Source organism: Lagenorhynchus albirostris, chromosome 19, assembly GCF_949774975.1.
Source record: "Lagenorhynchus albirostris chromosome 19, mLagAlb1.1, whole genome shotgun sequence".
NCBI classification, from domain to species: domain Eukaryota; kingdom Metazoa; phylum Chordata; class Mammalia; order Artiodactyla; family Delphinidae; genus Lagenorhynchus; species Lagenorhynchus albirostris.
In genome coordinates this window covers 10,036,303-10,061,107 of record NC_083113.1, presented here as the reverse complement: position 1 = coordinate 10,061,107, position 24,805 = coordinate 10,036,303, and the positions used below count along the sequence as shown (strand labels likewise).

The 24,805-nt window shown below is 52.8% G+C and overlaps 1 protein-coding gene across 3 annotated transcripts in view; it reads left to right on the top strand.

The window, feature by feature from the left end:
- Nucleotides 1–24,496, top strand: part of ARHGAP35 (Rho GTPase activating protein 35) — a 121,160-nt gene extending 96,664 nt beyond the window's left edge. The window contains exons 5-8 of one of the 3 annotated variants that reach the window (XM_060132447.1): nucleotides 9,196–9,273; nucleotides 10,877–11,008; nucleotides 18,930–19,035; nucleotides 19,803–24,496. In XM_060132447.1, coding sequence (XP_059988430.1) covers nucleotides 9,196–9,273; nucleotides 10,877–11,008; nucleotides 18,930–19,035; nucleotides 19,803–20,160 — 674 coding nt within the window. In that variant the 3' untranslated portion in view covers nucleotides 20,161–24,496. Of the gene's footprint in view, nucleotides 1–5,021; nucleotides 5,270–9,195; nucleotides 9,274–10,876; nucleotides 11,009–13,583; nucleotides 13,940–18,929; nucleotides 19,036–19,802 lie in introns of those variants that run through there. The other 2 variants (XM_060132448.1, XM_060132449.1) reach the window with 2 other exon arrangements.
- Nucleotides 24,497–24,805: the final 309 nt, after the last annotated feature.

Here is a 24,805-nt window from a genome sequence, read left to right as displayed (position 1 = left end):
GGATCCCAGGCAAAGCAAAGCTGTTGCCCTGCTCTGGAAAAGTGAGCAGGCCAGATCTAGAGACCGACCACACGTAGAACAGCAGATGGCTTGCCCTGGTGAGATCAGGAATTCACTCAGTCCCCATGACTTCTCTAGGGAGTAGCGGAGGCAGGGAAACCAAGTCCATAAAGGAAGGTAGGAGTTGGGTGCGCTTGCGTAGGAAGCACCTTTTCTGTGCTGGCCAGGCCTGAGGCCTTCTCTCTCCCGTATTCTGTGGGCAGGGTGGAGGCCTGCCACCCTGAGGCACGAGGGTGGTTGAGAACAAACTACTTCAGTCCGCTTCCTTCCTCTCTTCAGCCAGAGAAACTGCACTTTTATTTTCAGGCATGTGTTCCTCCTTCCCTCCTTTCTGTGGATAGTTAACTGAATGCCTTCTCCAGGCACGAGTTACTGTGCCAAATCCAAGTACATAGAACGGTAATCAGAAAACATGCCTGTTCTCTCCTTGGAGGACCAGCATGCGGTGAATAATCACACAGCTGTACAGTAACTTTCAGGTTTTGGCCACTGCTATACAGAGAAAGTGTAGGGCGGTGGTTAGACACAGGCTTTGGAGTCTGTATGGGAATAGTCCTAATGGTAACATACAACACGTAGGGCTGTCGTGAGGGTTTCGGAGATAATGCATGTAAAATGCTCATCACTGTGCCTGGCCCAAAATACGAGGACTGCATAAATGTAAGCAGTTTTTATTATCATAACTGACTCAATTTAGACCTGGGCGTCAGTGGAGACTTCTGAGGGAGCAATGTTCAGCCAGCCAAAAAGATGGAGGTAGAAGTAGAAGGAACAACCTATAGGAAGGCTCGGAGGCAGGAGGGGCTCACGCTTCGAGACTCTGAAAGGCCAGCGTGATTGGAGTGAAGTGGGTTGGGAGAGGGTAGCAGGATCAGGTGGTGATGCAGGCCACCCCGGCCACATGTGGACAACTTCGTATTGTATCCTAGATGCAGAGTAACCACGATCAGATTTAATGCCAGAGTGTTAACAGCCTTCTAACCTATGGAAGTGTACTTTCTTAGTGAGGAAAGAGAGGCCAGGAAAGGAGGGACACTGGGCTGTGATTGGTGACATCACAGAACCTTTCGTGGTTCATTGGGAATGAGGAACCGGAAAGAAGTTAACCTCTGCCCTCATTAATGCTCGAGAGGAATCTGCCTGTGACCTCAAGGGGCTTTACTTGGGGGCCTGCTGTGGAAGGGAAGTTGGATTGTATGCATGGGGGGGGTTGTACCTGTGTGTTCGTTTGACTGTTTCTTTGTTGGTGGCTCTTTGTTTAGTCAGTGAGGACCCCCCCCCATTGCAGTGGCACTAGCTCACCTCCGAGTCACACTGCCATCACCCCCGCGCCACTGGGCTTGAGTGTGCTGGCGAAGTCACACTTGGAGCCCGAAGGACGCCCACATTCTTGGCAGTAGGGTCTCCCAGCTGCTCTTGGCTTTGAACATTCATTGCTGCTTTGCAGAGTACAGTCTGCTCACCTCAGTTATAGGTCACACTCCTCTCCTCTCCATCCCGTGCTGCCCAGAAAGAGCAGTATTAACTCTGGGCTGGCCTAAGGTTCACTTTGTCATAGTGGTTTTCTTAAACACATATATTGGGCTATGCGTTTCCTTGAAAGTCAGGAAAAAAACAGAGCCCCTCATATGGCTCAGAGCAGGGTCCAGAAGCCCTCTTTCACAGTTGATGACAGTAAATACATGGGTAGCTTATAAAGGATCAGCCAGATGCTGGAGCCATATGATGCCCCAGACTTGGTGTGATATTTTCTTCTCTTCCCTTTCAGATCTCTTCTCTCCCTTCCTCCTCAGCCTTGAGATTTATGACGTGGCTGTGTGTACATGCAATGGCGTTGGAAATTTATAAAGCCACAATGCCTAGCTGTGGGGCCAGCACCCGGTCAGGCAGTCATAATAGAGTGCTAGTGTCATTCTGTCATGGGGAGAAAGGAGGTCTGGCACTGCCAGAAACAGATCTTGATTGGCGAGGGAATTACCAAGGGAAGACAGCTAACAAAGGGGCACTGGAGGGGCCAGAGTGACCCTAGTGTTCAAGTAATAGAAGAGCCAGAAAATCATTCCAAGCACATCCAACACAGGAAGGCAACAGGGAGATCTAGTGGGGATTCTTTCCGGTTATCAATAGTAGAACTTCATCATAGGAATAAAGCACGGACACTGTCCATTGGCTGCTGTCTGTCGAGAGAGGAGGCAGCATTTTTTCTCTGGCTCTCCCTGCTTATCCTCCAACTGACAGATGAGAACACTGAGTGGGGTGTGAATGAAGACATGAATGCGTATAAGTAAACAAGGGAGGAATGGAAAATCCTTCTAACCCGTAATGAATCTGGCATTTATAGGATAAAGCCTACATGTAATATTTAAAGGATAAGGGAACAGGGAATTAACATTGGAGGGAGTAGCATGATGCTGTAAATGCACAGTCAAGGTGGGAGGGAGGGGATATGGGGATATATGTATGCATATGGCTGATTCACTTCGTCGCGCAGTAGAAACTAACACACCATTGTAAAGCAATTATACTCCAATAAAGATGTGAAAAAATAAATAAAAATAAGTGCACAGTCATCCAAGACAGAGACTCGAGTGAGCCAGTTCAGAGCCTGCTCCCCCCACCATGTACACACAGCTCTGTGGCCTTGGGCTTAGCCTCTCTGAGCCTCTATTTGCTCTCTGTAAAATGGGAATAAAAATAATAATATTTACCTCAGGGAATTATTGGGTGGATTCACTATGATAATTCTAGTGCAGAGCTTAGGAAAGTGCCTGGCACATAGTAAGCCCTCAGCAAAAGTTAACTGTTATTATTATTGTTTTATTATGATCATTATTATTTCAGTGTGCCAGCCATTTGTATTACTTGCTTTCATATGTGTATTCTCAGTATTCACAGCATCTTGATAGTCATTAATAAACAACCCGTATTTGTTGAGGAACCAAGGCTTTGAGAGGTGGAGTGATTTGTCCTCAGCCACCCAGCAGCTGTAAGACAGAGCCAGGATCAAAACTGAGGTCACTTTGGTGTCAAAGCCTGTGTGTGTTTTTAATATTTTTCTGCCAACTGGCCTGTTTTGGCCGAGCCCTCAGAACAGGCCATGCCTACAGGGAGGCGCTGCTGTTGAAGCTTGTTAAAATGTTGAGAAAGGGCAGGGGGGAGGGCATTATGCTGTGGGCTTTACGCAGGTTATCTCGTTTGTTCCTTGCAGTAGTCTAAGAAGGTGGGGGTTGATCCGCTGTAGAGTCAGATGTGCAGAAGTTAGAGTCAGGATCCGAACCCGGATCTCCCTGACAGCAAAATTCAGGTGCTCCTCCACTTGGCAGCTCGCTTTACACCGAGATCGTTAGGATAATAGCTGCTCCCTTAGCCCTGTGCTGTGACCTCGTTCAGTGCACCCCAACAGGGCGTACGGTGGGGACCGTTCTGTGTTGTGCAGAAAAGGAAAGGAAGCGCTATCGCCCAGGATCTTAGAGCCAGTAAGTGGCTTGTGATTCCACGCTAAACGCTCAGCCACACCCCAGCCCTTTCACCTTCCGTCGTGGCGGGGGTGCTGCAGTGTGACCCTCAGGAGGAGACAGAGTGCAGTGTCACTGTTGGCATTTGACCCAGAGAGGTCGGCCCCCTTCAAGACAACTTGGACTTCATGCTCGACGGGGTTTCCTTTTCTCCCAGAGTTCTCAGCACCCCTCTGGCCTTGAAACTTAGCCTGCCTGAGACTTACCTCTGGGATACAGGAAAGAAGGAGAATGGCCTATTAGATGCATTTCCTTAAAAGTTGACAGAAGTAGTTTAGTAGTTAAAGCCTGTCTGATGTGGGGTGTTTTACAGCACTGGCAGCACCAATTTAAAAAAATTTTAAGGACTAAAGTGCTGAGTTTTATATCTAAATATAGAAAGTGAAAAATAAACAAGTCAGAGTTTGTCTTGGAGGAAGTATTGATTTGTTGCTAGAAAGGAAACTTAGGAGGAACTGAGTCCTGGTGTGACCGAGCAGGGGCGAAGCCTGGCCGGGGCAGACTACGGAAAGACTTCAGGCCAAGAATGCCGGTGCGGAGAAGCGGTGCTTGGGATCCAGGAATAAAAACTTTTTTGGACGTTTCAGAAAATCAGACGTGTACCAGAGCAGAAGGTGGTTCTCCTCTCGGTTTCCAAGCTCCTGCAGGTCACCTGTCCATTCTCCTGGGGCCCCTGGTGTGGCAGGTGCCACAGGCATCTCTCGGACACTGTGATGGGGAAGTCAAGGGTAAAATATGCCAGTTCTTAGCCCATAGGGGACGCCTCGTGGCTGGCATTGCTGGGTCATCTAGCCTTCTGTCACCAAAATAGTTTTGAGGAAGACCACAGCTGAAAGCTCTGTGAAGGATCTTATCTGTCATGTTGGGTGCTCAGTAAATTTTTTTTTTAATTTATTTATTTTATTGTATTGTATTTATTTTTATTTTTGGCCGCGTTAGGTCTTTGTTGCTGCGCACGGGCTTTCTCTAGTTGCGGCGAGCGGGGGCTACTCTTCGTTGCGGTGTGCGGGCTTCTCATTGCGGTGGCTTCTCTTGTTGCGGAGCACAGGCTCTAGGCATGCGGGCTTCAGTAGTTATGGTTCGTGGGCTCTAGAGCGCAGGCTCAGTAGTTGTGGCACACGGGCTAGTTGTTGTGCGGCATGTGGGATCTTCCCAGACCAGGGCTCGAACCCGTGTCCCCTGCGTTGGCAGGTGGATTCTTAACCACTGCGCCACCAGGGAAGCCCAGTAAATATTTATTGAAAGAAAAAATAAGGCCTCTTTGCTTTTCTATTTTTTAATGTCCTTTTGAAAAATCACACGTGGCCGTGGTTTAAATAATGTGCAGAGGCTTGCTAACAAATAAAAAGCACCAGTTTTAATACTTTTTGGAGATGCTTTGTTCCTGAAGTATCTGGTATTTATTTTTCCTTGTGTATTGCCCCCCCCCATTTTATTGCATCATAGATCTTAAGAGTCAGAGGGACCTTAGAGGCCTGGACCGTCTTCTAGAGTGGTGGCGGTTCTCACAGTATGGCTCCTGGACCAGCCGCATCAGTGTCACCTGGGAATGTGTTGGAAATGCAGATTTTTGGGGCCCACTCCCAACCAACAGAATCAGAAACCCTACAGTTGCAGCCCCGTAAGCTATATTATAACCAGCCCTCCAGGTGATTCTGCTGCACGCTCAAGTTTGAAAACTGGTGATTTAAAACGCAGTAGTAGAAGAACACAGGCTCTGGAAGCAGATGGGGTTCAGATTGCAATTCACTAGCTCTCTGACCTCGCGCATGTTACGTTACCTCTTAGCCTCTGCATTCCCATCTGTAAAATGAGATTAGTAACAATCTCTGAAGGAGCTATTGTGAGAACGGATGTAGAAATGCACGGTAAGGACTTAGCATTATGTGCCTCACACATAGTAAGCATTCAGTAAATGGTTTATTACTGGTGTTATTAGCTGTCTTCTTCGACCAGGTATTAATCTTTTTAAACAGCGTCCGAGACAGATGGCTATCCAGTGAGAAGGGAGTTCAAAAACTCTGGCCCTTTATAATGAGTGACAGCTGTAGCTACTATTATTTTATATATTGAGAGAATATTTGCCTTCCTGTCATTCCCAGTCTAGTCATAGCTCTGTTCTCTAGAGCCGTCGGAACAAGACTGTTCTACATAGAAATTGTTTAGATTTTTGAAGGTAGCGGCCTTGGCTGTTCTGAACTGTCTCTTGTTCTATTCCCACATGTTAACTTGTTTCTCTTGTTCTATTCCCAAAGATTAAAAGATTCCCAAAGAAATCAGTAGGGCTCTGTAAAAAAAAAAAAAGACCTATTGCCGAGATTCTGCTATGGTAATGGGTCTTTGGAGATTTCTGGTATGTAGAGATGCCTCATAGTTTAAGAGTGAAGCTTTCTCAGTGGGGCCTCTAGCCATGGAGCAGATCTTGTGGCTGGGGGGTACTGCTTTCTGCTGGCAGGGGTGAGCCAGAGTCAGCCCCTGAGTGTTTCTGTGTGGGTCTGTGGGTCCCAGGATGCACACCCCTTGTATCCAGCGTCTCTGCCTAGGGGCCTGCTCCAGGCCCCCAGCCCTTTCCCTGCTCCGGTCCCGGGCTCCTTGGCAAAGCTGCCCTTGCTCTGTCAGCCATCCTGGTTCTCACCTGTGTTGCTAGCTCTGTTTCCCGAGCAGCCTGCAGTTTGAAGTCTGCTCTCAGACTTTTGTTTTTATTTAATTGTTGTCTAATTAATAGTTGTGAAAAATTGTACTGGCCAAGCAGATGATACCTTTCCTAAATTATGCCATGTTGTTGTGTAGAGCGGTGGCAGAATTGCTATTTTAAAGTGGGATTTCGTAATATAAACACGTGTCCAGATTACAGGAAATACTAAGTTGATGATTAATCGATGCTGTGGAGCCAGCCTTGTGGTTCAGATGCTTCCATTTTTGTGATCATCCATCTAGTGAGGTCTCAGCAGGCCCGCGCCTCCGATGATTTCCCGATAGCTAACTTGCAGTTTGTTTTCTGCCCTGTGATACCAGGGCAGGTGGCCATTAGGAGACAATGCAGAGGGCTTCTCTGTCCGCGCTGAAGGTCAGGGTTGCCAGAAGATGGTGAATGGCCTGAGGCTGTCAGGATCTTCTCCAGGTCAGAGAGTGCCTCTCCACCCTGGGGCTCAGGAACTGTGGACATTGCTACTTCATCGAGGACTTTTTAAGCTCCTGCCGTTTGTATCATTGTTTTCTTTGTATTAGAGAGGGCTGATATTCAGGTAAAGAGAAAAGTGTAGTGATTTTTTTAAACCTAGGGCGTGAAGATTTGAACCTGTTGACACATACCCAGGGCTTGTCAAAACGTGGGTGATTTCATGTGTAACCATGTGACGTGTTACCCGAGATGTGAAATAGGTAGAAAGTTTAAATGTGTCTGAGAATAGTTTAGAAAAGTCACTGAGGAAAGAGACCATTGTAAAATTACTAACTAGGGATGGTGAACAGGGGCCATCCTGACCTCTAACTTCTGGAGGTTGACAGCAATAGAGGGGATGGACCGTCTCAAGATTGGCTCCCCAGGGTACTGAGGGCCAGTGGGTTTCACTCAAATGTGGTGTTTCTTTGAGGGGATTGGTCAGGGGGGAGACTGTGGTCTGGACCCCAGCCTGATGGTGGATGAATGTCAAGCATCTTCTGGAACAGTGTGGAGGCAGAAGAGTAGCAGAGGCCCTGGACTTAGACCACTCTGCCTCTTACCAGCTATGCGGTTTAGGGTGAGGACTTCACCTTTCTGAATCTCCCTTTTCTCATCTGTATTCTCTCTCCATCCAGTTGCCCCACCGTAAGGGGTTGAAGATTCGATGGCATCATCATTCATCTAATAAATGAGTGGTGGATGTGGGAAAGCATGTAGCCCAGTGCACAACATGGTGACCATGCAGGAAATATTAACTCCAGAAGGGAGGGCAGTGGGAAAGGTCACCACTGGGCTGGGGTGTGTCCAGGGCCTCGAGTTTGGATAGTGTCTGCACTTCCTGTGCCGAGGACAGTGATGGCGCAGCTCCTTCGTAGCTAGGCATTGCACGGTAGGGCGTCCTTGAGGCTGGTCTGTTGACCCCCTTTTCTCTGGGGTGAAAGGGCCCATGTGCAGTTGACAGCTTTTAGCCTATAGGGAATTGATGGCTTCTGCTTTGATGTTCTTCACAGTTCACCTGCCACCAATCCGGGGCTCCAGAAACAGGCCGACTGCGTTTATCTCGCCTGATGGGTGCCTCTCCAGAGGCATCAATTAGGTGATAACTGACGTTGAGACACTTGGCTCTCAAGAGCCTCCTAATGGACTTCAGGGCCTCGTCCTCTCTCCACTGTCCGCACTGCCTTCTGGTGTTCATGGTGGCTCCAGGGTGCTTCCTCTGCCCCTTCAGCTGGTCAGAGTTGCTCAAAACCGTGATCTTCAGGAGGGAACCAGGGTTGGCTTGGCCATGAGATCCCATCTTGGTTTTCACAGTGACGTCATTGTCCTTTAGACCCATGGTCTTAGGGGCGCAACAGTGGACTTTCCTTCCTGGAGAGGAGGAGAACCAAGTTGAGAGACAGTGCTTGGAGTCCACTGCAAGCTGCGCAGTGCTTCCTGTGCCAAGGGGCGGGGAGTGAAGGGTGGAGGGAGTCATTCTCTCACTTGGTACTTTATATCCTCCCATGTTATTATTTAATTGAATTTTAGCATTGCTTTTTTCCTTACCTAACACTGTACACCAAGTAAATTCCAAAAGAATCGCAGAGTTAAATGTAAAAAAAAAAGTTGTAAAAGAACAAGAAGGAAGAAATAGAAGAAATAGAGAATATCTGATCTAGGAACAGGAAAATCCTCTCTAACCATAAAAACAAATGAAGACATCATAAAGAAATTGATGGTTCTTGAAAACCTAAAATTTTTGAATTATGTACTTCCAAAAAATTCAGTACACAAAATTAGAAAACAGATAACAAAAGGGAAAAAACATAAAGATGTATAACATTAACATAGTCAGTTCCTTAATATTCAAGTACAAAATGAGAAGAACCACTGCTATAGGAAAATGAACAAGAACACGAATAGGAAATTCACAGAGTAAGAAATACACATGGCCCAAGAATCTTTTAAACTTAACTAGCTATCAGAAAACATAATTGTGGGTTATTCCTAACAGTGAAAACTTGGAAAAACCTAAATGATTAACAGTGGATTGTTTTTAAGTTACTGTGTATTTTGATGTCTTTAAAATCATGTTGTAAAAAAACAGTTAATGATTTACGTTCACAACCTACTTTGTAAATGAAATGGGTGGGTTAAAACAGTGTTCTCTCCATTTTGTTAAAAAAAAACACTCAGATTCCAGAGTATACATCAAAATGTGGACAAAAGATATCTTTGTCTGATGTGCTTCTGTATCATTTTAATTTTTACAAAAAGCAAATATTTTTACATTTTTAAGTGAAAAAGAAAATGGGCAAAAGTGGGTTGAAGCATCTAGGTAAGTCAAGAGTGCTTCAGCCCTGTTCCTGTCTCCCAGTGGGTGCCTCATGGACTCTCCCCTTCTTTCCTCAAGTGCAGTCCTCCTCGTTCTCTGCTCTCCACTTCCTGCTCCTAAGACACCTGCTTGTTTCTTCTCAGGACTGAGCACTGAAGGCATCTACCGGGTCAGCGGGAACAAGTCAGAGATGGAGAGTCTGCAAAGGCAGTTTGACCAAGGTAAGGCCACAGCCCAGCCGAGCACCGGAGGCCAGTAAGGGCAGATGCAACAGCCGGACTGCCAGCGGAGCCCCTCGGGGGCGCTCCTGCCACACAGCCCCAAAGCCAAGGGGTGCTGGCTGGGTGACTGACACGGAGAAAGGGTTTTGGCCCCTGTCAGCAAACAGAAGTGTCATCCCCGCCAAACCTGCTTCAGCTGGGCTGCTCCCGCACCCCACCATCCAGGCACTGTTCCGGCCCGCCCCGGCCCGCGCCTCGCTCACCAGGAAAGGGCCTTGCTTCCCTTGGACTGGGCTGTGCAGGGGTGAATCTCAGGCACATGATGTAAAGGTTGGGCTGAGATGACAATCCCCTTTTGCCAGGGCCACAGGAGTACCCTCCTCACAGAGTCCCTGCAGGAGAGAAACGAAGCAAGGGGAGCCTTTTGTGATGAGCTGAGCCTTGGGCCCCAGACTCCCAAAGCTGAACTCTCATGAGTTAGACTGGCTCTTGGCCGGAACTTCTGTCTCCTAAGCTAGATCAGGTCTGAGAGGCCTAGAGCCAGATGGCCAAATCTATTCCACCCTAACCCAACAGCCAAACTGTAACTCTTAGAACTGAACACCCACCAGTGCCAGAAGCAAATGAGCCAAAGCAGTAAAAACTCACAGATGTGACTGACCAAAGAGGAAGGGAAGCTGGGGATCAAAGCAGGTCCAGCTTAGCATGTGACTGGGCTCAGGAGGCCAACCAGGCAGCCTGTGCGGGCCTGCAGGAGCCAGCAGCTAAGCCTGTGCGCTGGGAGCAGGCGCCCCACCCCAGCACCCAGGGGCCCATAGCACTTCGTAACACCACAGGCAGTCTCTGCTGGCTGGCAGCGGGAGAAGGTGACCCAGGAGAGAAGGAAGATGTGCGTTAGTCTTGCAGGGTAGGAAGCATGAGGTCAGAGTGAGGGTAAAGCCACCCTTGGGTATATACTCGATTATATGCCAGAATCTGTGACATGGGTTACACACAACCCCAGATAGAAACAGCTGATATCTATCAGCAGATGATTTGTACGATCAGAAATGCAGTAAAGTATGTAAAGAAAAACTAGAGACACAGAGGTCAGAGGTATCATAAGCTGGAAGGGACCAGCAAGGGGAAGATGAGCCTCGCTGCCCGATCACCACAGGAGCAGGGACGGAGATGGCAGCCCGGTTGTTGGTAGCGTTTTTGTAACCTTCCAGGAAAAGGGAGCTGGCCTTTTGGGAAAGCCTCCTCCTGTTTTCCCTGAGTGCGAGGGTGTAAGGAAAAGGTAGCAGCACATCCAGGCCAAACAAGGGGAGCTGGATGGCACAGAATGGGGGGTGCAGCTCCTCTACTCAAAGGCTGACCTTGGAAGGTTGGGTGTCAGCCTCTGTCTGTGAATCTCAGAACTCTCTTTTCTTCTTCTTTAGCAGCACCCAGGGGTGCCACCTTCTGTCCAGTCTGTGATGATCCTGAGTCCCTACCCAGGCTCCAGGCCTGCCCTGGGCAGCGTCCCTGGGTCCCCGTTTCTCTGCTTATCCCCAGCGCTGAGTGTTCCTTGCTTCTGCCCAGCTTACATTGATCTGGCCTCACTCTCCCAACTTCCTTTCAGATCACAACCTGGATTTGGCAGAGAAGGACTTTACAGTGAACACTGTGGCAGGGGCCATGAAGAGCTTTTTCTCAGAACTGCCAGACCCCCTGGTCCCATACAACATGCAGATCGATCTGGTGGAGGCGCACAGTGAGTAGTGGCAACCGTGTGTAGCTTGTGGGCCCCTGGCAGCGCCCCAGGCGGACTCTGTGTTGGGCAAATTGAGGGAGGGGGTGCAGCACCTTAAGAATGGGTCCTGCCCTCAGAGAGCTGACATTTGGACTCTTGGAACTGAGATGTGAAGGACGTAAGGAAAGGGAACTAGCAAGGTGGCGCCGAAGGGGCTGACACATTAGGCCCCTGCCTTGGTTGACCTGAGGTGCTTCTCTGAGGGTTCTGTCAAGAAAGTTGCACATGGCCCCAGAACTCGTGAGCTGAGAGCCTGGTTTTGATGTCGGACTTGGGGCAAACCTCTGCTCCGCTGCTTGTTCACAGTGTGTGCATGGCCAGCGTGACCTTCCCTGACCCTTAGTTACCTCTGTTACCATCCCTCCTCGTATTTATTAAATGAGATTCAGAGAGGTCTGGAGGCAAGGCTGTGTCACAGACCTGTTAAGTGGTAGGTGTATTACTTTCCTTTGCCCTCCTCTCGCTCACCCCTCTTCTCCCAGCTCTCTTAGAAGGAAATTACCGTGTGGTGCAGAGCCAGATAGCCTCTGAGGAAGCCATCCTCTTGAGGGAAGGGGACAGCTCCGATGGCCCTGACCAGATGATCACTTGAGGCTGCAGCAAGTTAGCATCTCTGGTTTTAATGGTCGCCTTGCACGCCATCCTGCCTGCCCCGAGAGCTGTTTCTGCCCTGGCTTGCCTCTCTCCAGAGGCATTTGTCCACCATGTGGGAACCTTCCCACTGGGCAGCCTTTCCTGGACTTCATGTAGTGCTCTAGGTGGGGGGCCTGACCTCTCCAAGCTTTCCACGGGGTGGCATTTCTGAACTTTTTTAGCCAAAGGCAGCCTTCCACTTTGTACCTCTGGTGGGGTGGGCCAAGACCCCAGAAGCAGCCGCTGCTGTGCAGCTACAGAACGGAGTGTCTTTGCCAGCGACCAAGGGGGTGGGGAAGTGGAAAGGGAGCCGTGTTCCTGGGACCCCAGCACATTAGTCTTATCTTGCCACTGCCCAACTCAAAAGAGGGAGTTTTAAGCAAACACGAGTTACTCACAAGGCTGATGGTGTGGGCAGAATTCTGGGGGCTGTCACAAATTCGCAGGACTTTTAAGATGTGGGTCATGGACTCTTAGTGGCTTCGGGAAATAGAGGTGCTGACAGAAGCCCAACTATGGAGGGGTGTCCCTGTCAGAACCTGACTGCTGTCAGTGCTGCAGAGCCCCCAGAGTCACTGTTCTGTGGCCTGCCTTTCCTGTGATGTTTGTTTCCACAGTCCAGGTGCCGCCTTCACCACCATATTTTACACACACCGTCTTAGCTGATTGAGATTGTTCGCATCCCCAATCTTATCCAAGCCCACAGGGGTGGGTAGAAGCACTGGCAGCTTCTGGGACTGTCATAGGGTTCCTTGGCCTTCTTTCCCATCTACCGTCTCAGGACAGGAGTCTGGGTTTCTCCAGATGACTTAGGGGGTGGGGACAGGTGCCACCTTCTGCTCTGGTCCTACCATCCAAAGATAGAGGTCCTCCCAGCAGTCACTTCCCTAGCAGGCTCCAGGCTGGCTCAGATGTGAGACACATGGGAAATCTCCATCCAGAGCCAGCTTTCCTTCCATGTAAGCTAAGCTTGTCTCTGGGCAGAAGTTGGGAAGAGAAGGTGTGGGCTGGTACCCAGCTTGCTGGAAGCCCAGAGATTCCGGACAGCGTTTGTCTTGACGTGGCACCATCTAGAGGCTTGTAGAGTCCTGGCAGCCCGCAGAAAGAATCCCATTGTTTCTGCGGGAATTGCTGACATAGCGTCTTTTTGTTTGGAGAGGGTCACAGGGAGCAGGAGAGGAAGGTGTTACTGATAGGGAACCAGCTGCCTTCCTACAGCAGCTTCCGCCGCCTGCCCCTGCTGAGGAAGGGAGCTTCTTGCTGCTACTGCAGCCTGGAAAAGGGTGGAGATTTTCCGCTTCCTCTTCCCATTGTGTGTTTCCTGTGCCCCAGGCTGGTCAGCTGGAGCTCGTAGTCTTGAACCTGGTAGAGAGAAGTGTATCTCACTGACATGGCACCTCTCACGGCCTTAGCAGTTGAGTGAAGAGCGGGGCTGTGTGAGCCAGAGCCGCCAAGCAGGCAGCGCCGAAGGTAGTGTTCAGGGGCCTGATGGGACAAAGACTCAGGCCCGAAAGTAGCTGTTCGCAGCCTGGCTGGGTTTCCATGGCAACGTCAACTTGACCAGCTGTTTCCACGTAATACCTAAGAGCTGTTGTGTCTGTGTGTGTTAAGGGCTTGGAAATGGTTTCCGATCCCATCACAACGAATAGCAAGGTCACTATCAAATTGTTTTGTAAGCTCCAAGATTTCACAATATTGAACATGGCTGAAATTCTGCCTACAAGTGGAGGTTTTCGTGACTGTTCACCAGTCATTTTCCTACCACGTTCAAGGTGATACGTGGGAGACTGAGAAAGGAATAGCAGCCGCCGCAGCCCACACTGCGAGGGAGGGCAAGCTGGGCGTGACCTGTGCTGAGACGTGGCTCCTGCCCTCCCCGGTGCTCACTTACGTTCTCTGCCAGACAGCGCGAAGCAACCTGAGCTGGAAGTGCAGAAACGCGGTAAGGAGAGGAAGGTAGAAGGCCTCGTGGAAGAGACGGCACCTGAGCTTGGCTTCAGAGAGGACCAGGATTTCAGGAGGCAGCTAGAGGGGGCTTGAATTCCCCGTTCTGTCTCGTCCTCACGTTTCACCCCAGCCTTCAAGCAACAGGATCATTTATTCTTGCCCCGCGTCTTCTCTCCCTCTCACAGCCCCCCCAAAACCCCACCACCACCTATCCGGAATCCCTCTGGTCCAGCAGTCCCCGCACACCCTGTCCTATGTCTTTTGTGCCAAGAAAGGCCCTAGAGCTGCCTCTGTCTTGGTCCAGAGGCTCAGAGCCTCGTTAGCCCCCATAAACTGCTTGTGAGTTCTGTGTGCGCATTTAAGTCTACGGAGAAGACCATGGTCTTTCATCAGATTGTCAAAGGGATGGGAGTTCCCTGGCAGTCCAGTGGTTAGGACTCCACACTTTCACTGCCAAGGGCCCGGGTTCGATCCCTGGTCAGGGAAATAAGATTCCACAAGCCACACAGTGTGGCCCACCCACCCCCCGCAAAACAAACAAACAAAAAATCATCAAAGGGATATATGAGCCCAGATGGTTCAGGATGCTGGCTTATCGTCTCACCCTTTCCATCTGCAGATGAGACAACTCAGGGCTAGAGATTAATAAATGACTGACCGGCGAGGTCGCCAGGTGGGCCAGTCTTGCTGCTCATTGGGCTCTTGTTCACATGCTGCCTTGTGATGTTGCTAATTCTGGGATCCTGCTTCCTCTTGTCTGTCCAGTTAGCTGCTTAAGAGCACGGGGGTGTTCCTCATCTCCTAGCATGTGCCAGGCCCTGCGTGGGACAGGGACAGATGGCAGCAGACAGACACGTGTGCAGTCCCTGCCTTCATCTGGTGGGTAGGAGACATTGCACAGGTTACTGCAAGGTCGTACCTCCGGGAGAAGGACACCCTGAAACTTCCGTTCTGGGCCCAACAGAGGGAGAGTTCAGCCTTGGGGTCATTTCCCACCAGAAGGACAGCTGGCAGCTGCATGCATCACTGAGCGATTGTGGCCTGCGCCGGTGTTTTCCTTTTCTGGGGGTGCAGGTGTGCAAGGTGGTCAAAACCCATCAGGGATTTGCCTCTAGGCACTGCGTTGAGCGGTAGCAGATCCAAGCCTAGAGCCTGGTTGACAGCCTGGGTACCAGAGATGGCAGCAGAGTGACACAGCCAGGGCAAGAACAGTGTTTGGGCTTAGGGCCCCTGGCACCAATTTGTGTGACCTTGGACCAGCATTCTTACTCTTTGGGCCTTGGTTTTTCTGTATACTGTGAGGGGTGTAGCAAGCTAGCCTCTGAGGTCCCCAGTGGCCTCTGGCTATCCTCGCCTCTTTTTAAATTTATTTATTTTTGGCTGCGTTGGGTCTTCGTTGCTGCACGTGGGCTTTCTCTAGTTGCAGCGAACGGGGGCTACTCTTCATTGCGCTGCGTGTGCTTCTCATAGCAGTGGCTTCTCTTGTTGTGGAGCCCGGGCTCTAGGCGCGCGGGCTTCAGCAGTTGTGGCGCACGGGCTTAGTTGCTCCGTGGCACGTGGGATCTTCCTGGACCAGGGCTCAAACCCGTGTTCCCTGCCTTGGCAGGCGGATTCTTTTTGTGTGTGTGTGGTACGCGGGCCTCACTGTTGTGGCCTCTCCCGTTGCAGAGCACAGGCTCCGGACGCGCAGGCTCAACGGCCATGGCTCACGGGCCCAGCCGCTCCGCGGCATGTGGGATCTTCCCGGATCGGGGCTCAAACCCGTGTTCCCTGCATTGGCAGGCGGATTCTTAACCACTGAGCCACCAGGGAATTCCTGTCCTCTCCTCTTGCTCCAAAGTTCTTGGGACCTCAGTTCCAGGTTCCCTGGTCTGTATCCAGACTTCATCTTTTTTTTTTTTTAATTATCTATCTGTCTGTCTATCTAGTTAGTTATTTTGGCTGTACCAGGCCTTCGTGCTGCAGCGCGCGGGATCTTCATTGTGGCGTGCAGGATCTCTTAGTTGCAGCAAGCGGACTTCTTAGTTGCGGCATGCGGGATCTAGTTCCCCGACCAGGGATTGAACCCAGGCCCCCTGTATTGGGAGCACGGAGCCCTACCCACTGGACCACCGGGGAAGTCCCCAGACTTCGTCTTGATTCAGGTGACCTCACATGCCTCTCCTGAACCTGTATTGATGTCTCAGTTGACAGACACATGGTTTTAGAAGTGTGGTTTTGGGGGCTTCCCTGGTGGCGCGGTGGTTGGGGGTCCACCTGCCGATGCAGGGGACGTGGGTTTGTGACCCGGTCCGGGAAGATCCCACATGCCGCGGAGCGGCTGGGCCCATGAGCCATGGCCGCTGGGCCTGTGCGTCCGGAGCCTGTGCTCCGCAACGGGAGAGGCCACGGCAGTGAGAGGCCCGCGTACCGCAAAAAAAAAAAAAAAAAGTATGGTTGTTTAGCTGAGGAGGACTGAGCCCTATAGAGCCCCTTTCAAAGGGATCATTGAAGCTGGGGAGGGCTCTGCGCATGGCGGCAGGCAGGTGGCCCGGAGCAGGAGTGCTGGACTTGGAGACACAGCTTGGTGCCCACCCCTCCTTCCGCTCACCAGCCTGTGTCCTTGGTGTTGCCTCTTGAATGGGTCTTCTCAGCCAGCATGTGGGATAAACCAGCCCCACCTGCCCTCTGGTGGTGGGAGGACGGCACAAACAGCAACTGGGAAATCGCCCCGCCGACATTCCTGCGCTCTCCAGAGGTAAGAAGTCACTGGTGGCGTGACTACCGTGAAAAGACGGCCAGCTTGAGTGGGTCCCTCAACGCTGGTGGTGGTGTGCTTGCTGGAGGAACATCGAGACAGAAGGACAGGTCAGGTCAGGAGGCTGTGCGCGAGGTGGACCTTGTTCTTCATGGGGCTTTGCACCGGGAGGCTTCCGGTTGTTCCCTTCGCCGCCCTCCCCTCCATCTAGGGCCTTGTTAGGCACCTTGCTGGTGTGCTACACCGGGAGGGGGAGAGAGGCTGGCGTGCCTGAGGGTGGCCCTTGAATCACTGTCCGAACAGGTTCTGTAATCCCCCCGGCCCACCGCCCGGAAGAGAGAGACGGAGCAGCCGTCCTTGTTGCTCAGCGGATAGGAAGGAGAGGGGCCGTCCCGGGCAGGCAGTGCCATTAGCAGCCCCATTTCCTGCGTGCAGCCAGGAGGACGGGTGAGGCTGGGCTCTTACGTGAAGGTGCTGCCGTTCGTACACAGCTGTGTTCTTGTCGTGCAGGCGCCTAGAAGAGGCCTCTGGAAGCCCCGTCTGGAAGGGCGCAGCTATTTTAAGTGCGACTCAGCATGCACGTGCTTCTCGTGTTTTCCAGGACAGTTGTTCATCCCTCCACCCCTGCCCCCACCCTGAGCAGTTTCCTTCTTTTAAGTAAACTTTTTATTGAAACGTAACAGTAAAGGATTTTGAAACTCAAGGCCAGACAAAAAGTGTGCCCTTGAAGTTGAACCCTTACAGTAAGTCTTGGGTTCAGAGAAATGAAACTGATAATGGCGCCACATAACTAGTTCTGTGGGGGGGTTTGTAGTCATCCTCTAACAGACAGATGTTACCAAAACAGTTTTTATCAAGCCATGCTCTCAAGTCAGAACAGTCACCAGTTTCATGCTCATTAGCCTGCCAGCGAACACTCTCAGCTCCATGCCTGCCATCTTGGCGGCCGCCTCTTCCACTGGTTCCCTGAAACTCAGACTTGCTCCCAGGTGCTTGTTGTGTGTCTGGCTGTGAGCTCTTCATTTCATGGTGTGGTGTTGCCACTGTCATGAGCCTCTTGCATGGGCAGGGGGGCTGCCGCTCAGACGTGTCGCTCCCCCGAGATCACGCAGCTGGCTGGTCTCAGAGACGAGATCTAGACCACCGCACAGCCCTTCCTCCCTGCACCTCCCCACACCTCCCCACCAGCCGTTTATGTTCCGTCTGTCCTTCTAAGTCTAGCTTGAGGCTCCCAGACTGTGGTGACCCTCTGGGAAGGTCACCTCCTACAGAAGTTCTTAACCAGGAGGCCGCAGGCTTCCTAAAGAATAAGTGGGTCTGGGGAGTCTGTGAAGCTCCAGGAATCGTAGACAGGGCTGTACACAGTTTATTTGTGGGAGAGGGTCCAGAGCTTTCATCTATCCTAAAGGAGCCCATGTCCCCAGACCAGTTAGGAACCATCATATTTCTTAATGAACCCCCTGTCCACCTACCCCACAGCCATCAGTTGTGGGAGAGCTGCCATCTCTTCATGGGATCCTCCTGTGATTTTTATGAGCCCTGGAGTCCTAGAGATAGCCTTCATTTCCAGCAAGTGGCCACAGGGATATCTTCCCATGCTCAGAGAGATCTCTCGACCAACTGGTTCCAAGTGGTCTCTGGACCATTTTTGTCCCACTAGCCCAGGGCGGCTCTCCCAGACAAGGCAGGCCAGGTCTGCTCAGGAAGGGGAGCCAGGGCCCCAGGGAGCACAGCGGTCCTCACTCAGACTCTGAAGCCATCTGGAGAGGGTTTGGTTCCCAGACCAAGAGGCTGATGTCTACAACCTCTCTGGGCCTCAGATTCCTTATCCTTGAAGTGGGGTGATAACAGCCCCAGCCTCGTAGGATTGTGAGGACTCGCTGAACCAGGCCTGGCATGGATTAAGCGTTTCATTTGGGTTAGCTTATTTTCCCTCTCAGTACATTAGGATTCCGTGATGGGCAAACTCTGGGCGGTAGTGGGGGAAGGGGATATGTCGTCCCTTTGATGAACTACATAAGAATTCCCCCACTGTTTCCATCGGCTCCTCCAATAGGGAGATATGTGGAGGGTCCCTGTGACTCCAGGAAAAGGACAGAGCCCTGGTCTTGTGACAAACTCCCTCCCTAGACCGTCTGTTGGCGTGGGTGGGTGGCAGCGCTCACCCGTCTGGTCAGGAAGCAGGCAGGCTTTCCGCATTGGGATGCCTGTCTCCAGGGGCAACCGGATGAGCAAAGAATGGTGTTCTTTATGGTAGATTCTCTCTGGATCGTGGAGTCTCGGGTAGGGGGGGCCAGGAAGCCCCAGGAGTACAGCGCTCCCCTTCAGCAGGGGCCTGGGACGCGGAGGTGGGCCTGACCCCTAGCCCCATGCCACTGCCAGGTGTGCCCGCCTTGGGCACCGGCTTGCAGGGAGAAGGTGGGGTTGGGCTTCCCTCAGAGAAGGTAGAGTATACAGCGTACTCTTCCCTGGCCGCCAACCCACCAGTCTGACCAACTGCCCAGGACCAGTGTCTGCTTTGAGCCCCAGGCCCACCAGCCTTGTCTTGGTTTTCTCTCTCCTCAGAAATCAATGACCGTGAGCAAAAGTTACACGCCCTTAAGGAGGTACTCAAGAGATTCCCGAAGGAAAACCATGAAGTCTTCAAATATGTCATCTCTCACCTGAACAAGTACGTTGCAGGGCTTGCTGTTTGGTCTTCCCTCCTTTGCAAACCTCCAGTCGGGGCCAGTTGGCTGTAGAATGCGGCTGAGCAAGGCTCCGTCCTCGGCCTGCTGGGCTGCTGGCTCCTCCACCTCGGGCTCCTGTCCTGGTTCTGTGTGAGAGAGGCCTGCGTGGCCCCCCGCACACCCGAAGTCCTTTCTCCAGGATTCATGTTTCCTGACTGGCGTGACAGCACGCTGGGCTGAGACAGGTGTGCGGTGTAAGAGAGTGAACTGCACTCGAGCAAGTGCGGGAGCCACAGTCAGGAAACCAGTTAGCTGCGTGGTTCCCGCATTTACTCACACACACAGTAGGTTTGTTTTCCAGCCAGACCTGTTCCTCTCCTGACAAAGTGGTGTCTTATGAACCGTGGCTTGGGATACACACGCTTCTTCTCTGTACAGCCAGAGCATTGCCCCACTTTGGGGGCCTGCGGGAGAGTCCCTGAGGCATCCTGCCCACCCACGGGGCTGGGGGGGCGCGGGGTGCCTCCCGTGAGCTGGGCCTCAGAGCCGCGTGGAGGCACTGGAACAGAGGACGGGGCGTGGAGGGGCTCGGGCCTCAACTCGCAGGCCAGGGCCCTGGAGAGCTGTGCTGGGGCCTTTTCTGTTCTCGGGCTGCAGGTGGGCGGGCCAGGAGAGCAGCTGGCGAGGCAGTGACCATGAGCACAGGCGGTCGAGATCCTCGATCAGGCCTGCTACAGGGCTCTGACCTTGAGTTTGGTGTCGCCTACAGAGTCAGCCACAACAACAAGGTGAATCTCATGACCAGTGAGAACCTGTCCATCTGCTTCTGGCCCACCTTGATGAGACCCGACTTCAGCACCATGGACGCCCTCACGGCCACACGGACCTACCAGACAATCATTGAGCTCTTCATCCAGCAGTGCCCCTTCTTCTTCCACAACAGGCCCATCAGCGAGCCTCCCGGCGCCACGCCCAGCTCCCCCTCTGCCCTGGCTTCCACCGTTCCCTTCCTCACCTCCACACCTGTCACAAGTCAGCCGTCACCGCCCCAGTCGCCTCCGCCCACCCCCCAGTCCCCGATGCAGCCGCTGCTCCCCTCCCAGCTTCAAGCCGAACACACGCTGTGAGCCCCCGAGGCCCAGGGCGAAAGGAGACACGGTCTTCTCTGTTTGACGGGGTAGCGTTTGGCCTTGAACAAAACCGGGTCTGCTGGGGGCGGGGGTGGGGAGTGTGTCCCCTCTCTCCTCTCACCTTCTCGACATCTCAGCGGTAGCACCACCAGCCAACAGTCCACCAGAGGCTGGGCGGTCCAGTGCCCTGAGCCCCAGCACTGCAGACCTGGGGCTGGCTGCAGGCCACAGCCGGGGCCCTGCCCTTTGACTTGGACCCTTTTGAGGACTGAACTAGCCAGGCAGCGACCCTGTGGCCCTCCACACGCTCACTGCTCCCCGGACCCCCTCCCCCACCTGTCTGCGCACACCAGCCTCAGGGCGTCCGCCCACTGGACAGAGCACGGGCTTTGGCCAGGGGGGAGGAGGAGATTTGGGGCTTCAGGCTGCCCCAGGGCGGGGCCGGCAGCCCCTAAAGAGAACACTTCCCGTCTGTTGCCGCTTCCCACCTTCCGTATCTGCACCTCACCCCCGTTGCCCGTGCAGCCTGTCTAGCAGCCTACTTGGGAACATGTAGCCCACAGCTCTGCCACCCCGAGGTACAGTGCTGAGCACAGATCAGAACAGAGGGAGGGTAGCTTCGTGCCTGGACTGAGAGAGGGTGTCGCCGCTTCCACCCCCCACGCACCCCCTCCTCGCTTCACAGGCTTTGGGGATACGTTCCCTTTAAAATGAACACGAAGAAAAATGGGAAGACCCCCTCCAGTGATTTTTAAAAAGAAAAGGAAGAAAACTACAGACGTCGAGATTTAACTCTCCCCACCTCTGCCGAGAGGCGGACAGGTGGACGCGGACCCCTGTCTTGGTGACAGCAGAGCGGGGGTGCCTGCCCGGGGGTGGTTGCCCGAGAGCCTGTTGGGGTCCCACTTACGTCCTGTCACTAGATGCCCCCCACCACCCCAAGAAGACAGTTTGAGCCCTTGGTGGGAAGAGCTGGGGGGACCAGCATAGATACTGGTCTGCCTTGGAACACACTACAATGCTACAGAAGCGCTGCTGCTGCTGCGTGCGCGCGCGCGCGCGCGCGCGAGGTTGGGGTGGGGGCAGCTGGAGGGTGCCAGGGTGCACTTGGGGCTTGGTTCAGTGTGTTTGGTGTTGAATCATTTTCCCACTGCGCCAGCAGGGGTATTTGGGAAGTGGGCCGTGTGTGGGGGACTCTGAAGTACGGTGGCCTGCTGGGGCCATGTAGGGCCATCCTTCACGCTCCCAGGCTGTCAGAGCCCAGAGGAGCTCAAGGTACAAAGACCGTGGAGTCGTGAGGAGGGCATCGTGCCTGCCTGACACCATCCTCCTCCCGTGGCCTTCCCCCGCCCTTCCTGGCCTTTCCACTGGCCCCTGAGAACCCTTCTCGTTCCCACCTCCGCCCTCCAAACACAGCAACCCTGCTAAGGCTGCTACAGATACTGGCTGCCCCCCCTTCCCCGTGGCTGGGCCATGGTCTCTGCAGTGAAGAAGCCTGACACTAAGGTACCCTGGGCGTGGGGTGGAGGCCCACACGCTGCATAATCCTCTGGGGTCTCTTTGCACTTTAAGAAGCAGCACCTGTGGTATGTTCGAGGATGCCCTGGGTTGCCTCAGCCGGGTGACCTGACAAAGTAGAAGATGCCTCGGAACAATCCCAGCCGCTCCCAGCCCCGAACGCTTCCTGTTGGCTGCTGGAGGGCGGGGCAGGCCCTTTGCTCACTGACTTCTCTGGATAAGCTGGATATCTCACTGTTTCTAGTTGTTTGACAAAATAAGGTGCTTGGAAAAACTAAATTACCCCTGCAAGTTTTACCGCCTGCTTAGGGATACAAGTCAAAAAGCAAATCCAAGGTACACGAATGTCTGACGTAGATGTTGCCTGCCGGATTTCTTCTCTCTGGTGGATCTGTGCTTCATGCTTTATAGGTCGGGGCTTGGCTGGAAGGCAGTGTGTGTGTTTAGTTTTGACTGAGGCGGTCAGACTCGGGCTTCTCTGGCCCTCCGACTCCCTCAGCTCTGAGCCCCAGGCAGGCGAGGAAATGACTCCATTAATCTCTGCCTTTTCTAGGTCATGCTCACCTGCTCCCAGTCAGCCCCAGTTTGGGGTGGGGGTGGCCTGGGGCCAGTGCCCCATGTGTGAACTGAAACAGAAGTGGCCCGGATCCCTCCCACTGCCCAGCCTACACTGCCACCCCTGTGTGCTGGCGCACCGGGCTAGCTGCAACCTAGGCTTTGCACCGGGAACTTCACACGCCCCAGGCTGTCCTGCCTTCCCAGGCAACTCCCATCCCTGAGACTGCACAGTCCTTGTAAGTGGTAGGTGATTTTTCTGGATGGGGAAGGGGCACGGTAAGGGCGAACACCTGTGCATTGCATCATTACCCATGTGGGAGTAGCAGAGACCAGGCTTCCACAGGTTAGCCTCCGGTCCCATGGTGCCCCCGGCCAGCCAACCTGGGCAGCTGCAGGGACCCCCTCACGTGCCTGCCCCCAATGTCCTGCCAGGGGTTTAACTCTGCAGGTGCGGGCCGGTGGCTCATGCCCCGAAAGCCACAATCGGACAGGAAGCTTCAGGGGTTCCTCTTTGTTTCCTTTGCTAACTCAGTTACATTTTCTGCTTCTTGGGCTGGAGGACATTCATCCCGAGTTGGCATTGGTACCAGCAGCAGTGCTGGGCCCTGGGCTTTGGCCTCTGGGGGTGGGGGTGGGGGTCATCATTTGGACCAAATGGGCACTTGGAGGGGACCCACGAAGGCGCGTGTGGGAGCGTGTTGGGGCAGGCTACCCGTAACTGGAATGCTTCCCACCCCCCACCTTCCGTTCATCTAGTGTGTTAAGCTCTGGAAAGTTATCTGACAGGTCATTCTCATGTGAGCTGCACCACAGCTCTAGGAATTGAGGGAGTGGCAGGCATTCATTAACCCTTGCCAAAATGGGTAAGCGTGTCAGTGGGGGTATGGGGCTCGTTCGGTGCCTCACAGCAAAATAGCGGTGTGCCCGGAAGCTCTCTCCCTGTCCGGTGTTCCTTCTACATCCGCAAGAGTGTAGGCACCAGGAGCTGGAAATGAACAGCTCTCGGTTTTAAGTATAAGGCTGATTCTGGATCTGCAGCACCGATGCTTCCACAGAGGGAAGTGGTCCAAGGTTAGGAGGCGTGGCTTGTGAATTTGCCCTCAGTTCTTGGTTGTGTTGCATGTGGGTATCACAGCACATTTATTCCTGCGTTCTGTCAAGTTCTTCCCATCACTTGGCATTTTGAGGAGGAATGTGAAATACTGAGTGCTGTTTCCTGGGTTTTCCTACACCCACCGCCATCTTGGTCTTCCTGCTTAAAGCAGAATGCATGCTGCAGGTGAGATTCTTCTAGCAGAATGTGTGTGTCCTTGCCAGGGTGGACAGGGGGTGACAGCATAGGAGCAGCACACCGGCCAGGAGGGGCTGGGAGAGCACGACTTCCCTCGTCCCTGCATCTTGGCTCCTCTGGGGGGGGCGGGGCGGGGGGGATCTGGAGAGACGCCATCCCCTAGGCCACGGGTGTTCCGGCCTCAGCCCTGAAACTCGGAAACCAGTCAGCTGCATTTGTAATCCAAGGTCATCTCCGTCTGTGCCCTCCCCAGTCCCCTCCTGCGAGGAGACCCACGCTGCGGGGGGATGTCTGCTGGAGGAAGTGTTGGCTCTGCCACCGAGGGCTCTGCTTTTCCAAGAGAAGGAAGCTCCCGGGATTTGGGTGGGTTGCCGCGGACCAAGTTCCCTCGCTCCACCTTCCTCGTGTGCGATGGGCACGGTGTGCTGCGGGGCCTGGGAACGGGCCCAGCTTGCTGGGGACAGTCGCGGTGCTACTGTTGGTTTCCGCAGACAGTGGACGGAAGAGTTGCCCTCACTCCAGTTGCTGGGCAGGTTCAAGCCGCTCGTTCGTGCTTAGGTGAAAGGACGACTGAGTCGTGTATGCCAGAAGCCCAAGTCACGTGCGTGACTGCTGGTGATCGCACCAGAGAAGGCCTGGCATGAGGGGAAGGGCCACTCGTCTAAGGTCCCGGCCTGGGCCCGCCGCCGCTGTCTTAGAAGGGAAGGATTCTTCTCACCTCCTCTGAGAGCCATCTCTCAGCCGGCCGCCCGCCTGCAGACTCCTCGAGGGTCAGAGGCGACTGCCTGCAGCTCCTGCCCAGCAGCCCCCCTCGGCAAAGCTCCAACAGCAGTGATGTTATACTTCAATGTAGTCGAGACAGGGCGTAAGTTATTGTTTGCATAAAAAAGAATCATGTTCCCTGTGTACATTTAAAGAAATTTTTAAAAAGTCTGAATTGTTGGGAATAAAACTTGTTTGAAAATTCGGAATAGTGCTGCTGCCAGCTTATTTTTCTGGTACTTGTATTTTCACATGTTAAATGATCTTTATATATGTTGAATTAACAAATATTTTGAGTTTCCTGAGGGGAAAAAAAAAAACATTAATGGTATTGAAATGTGTTAGTAGTCTGGCTGTGTGCCCAAAATTCTGTTTTGCAGCAAAAGTGAAGAACTGTATGTAAAGAAAGTATAACAATTATTTCTTTGTGTTTTAGGGGCTTTAACCAGGACATCCTCTAGTTGGTATTAGGAATGTTTGCTTAATTTCCAAACTTTCTTTTTTAAACACGTG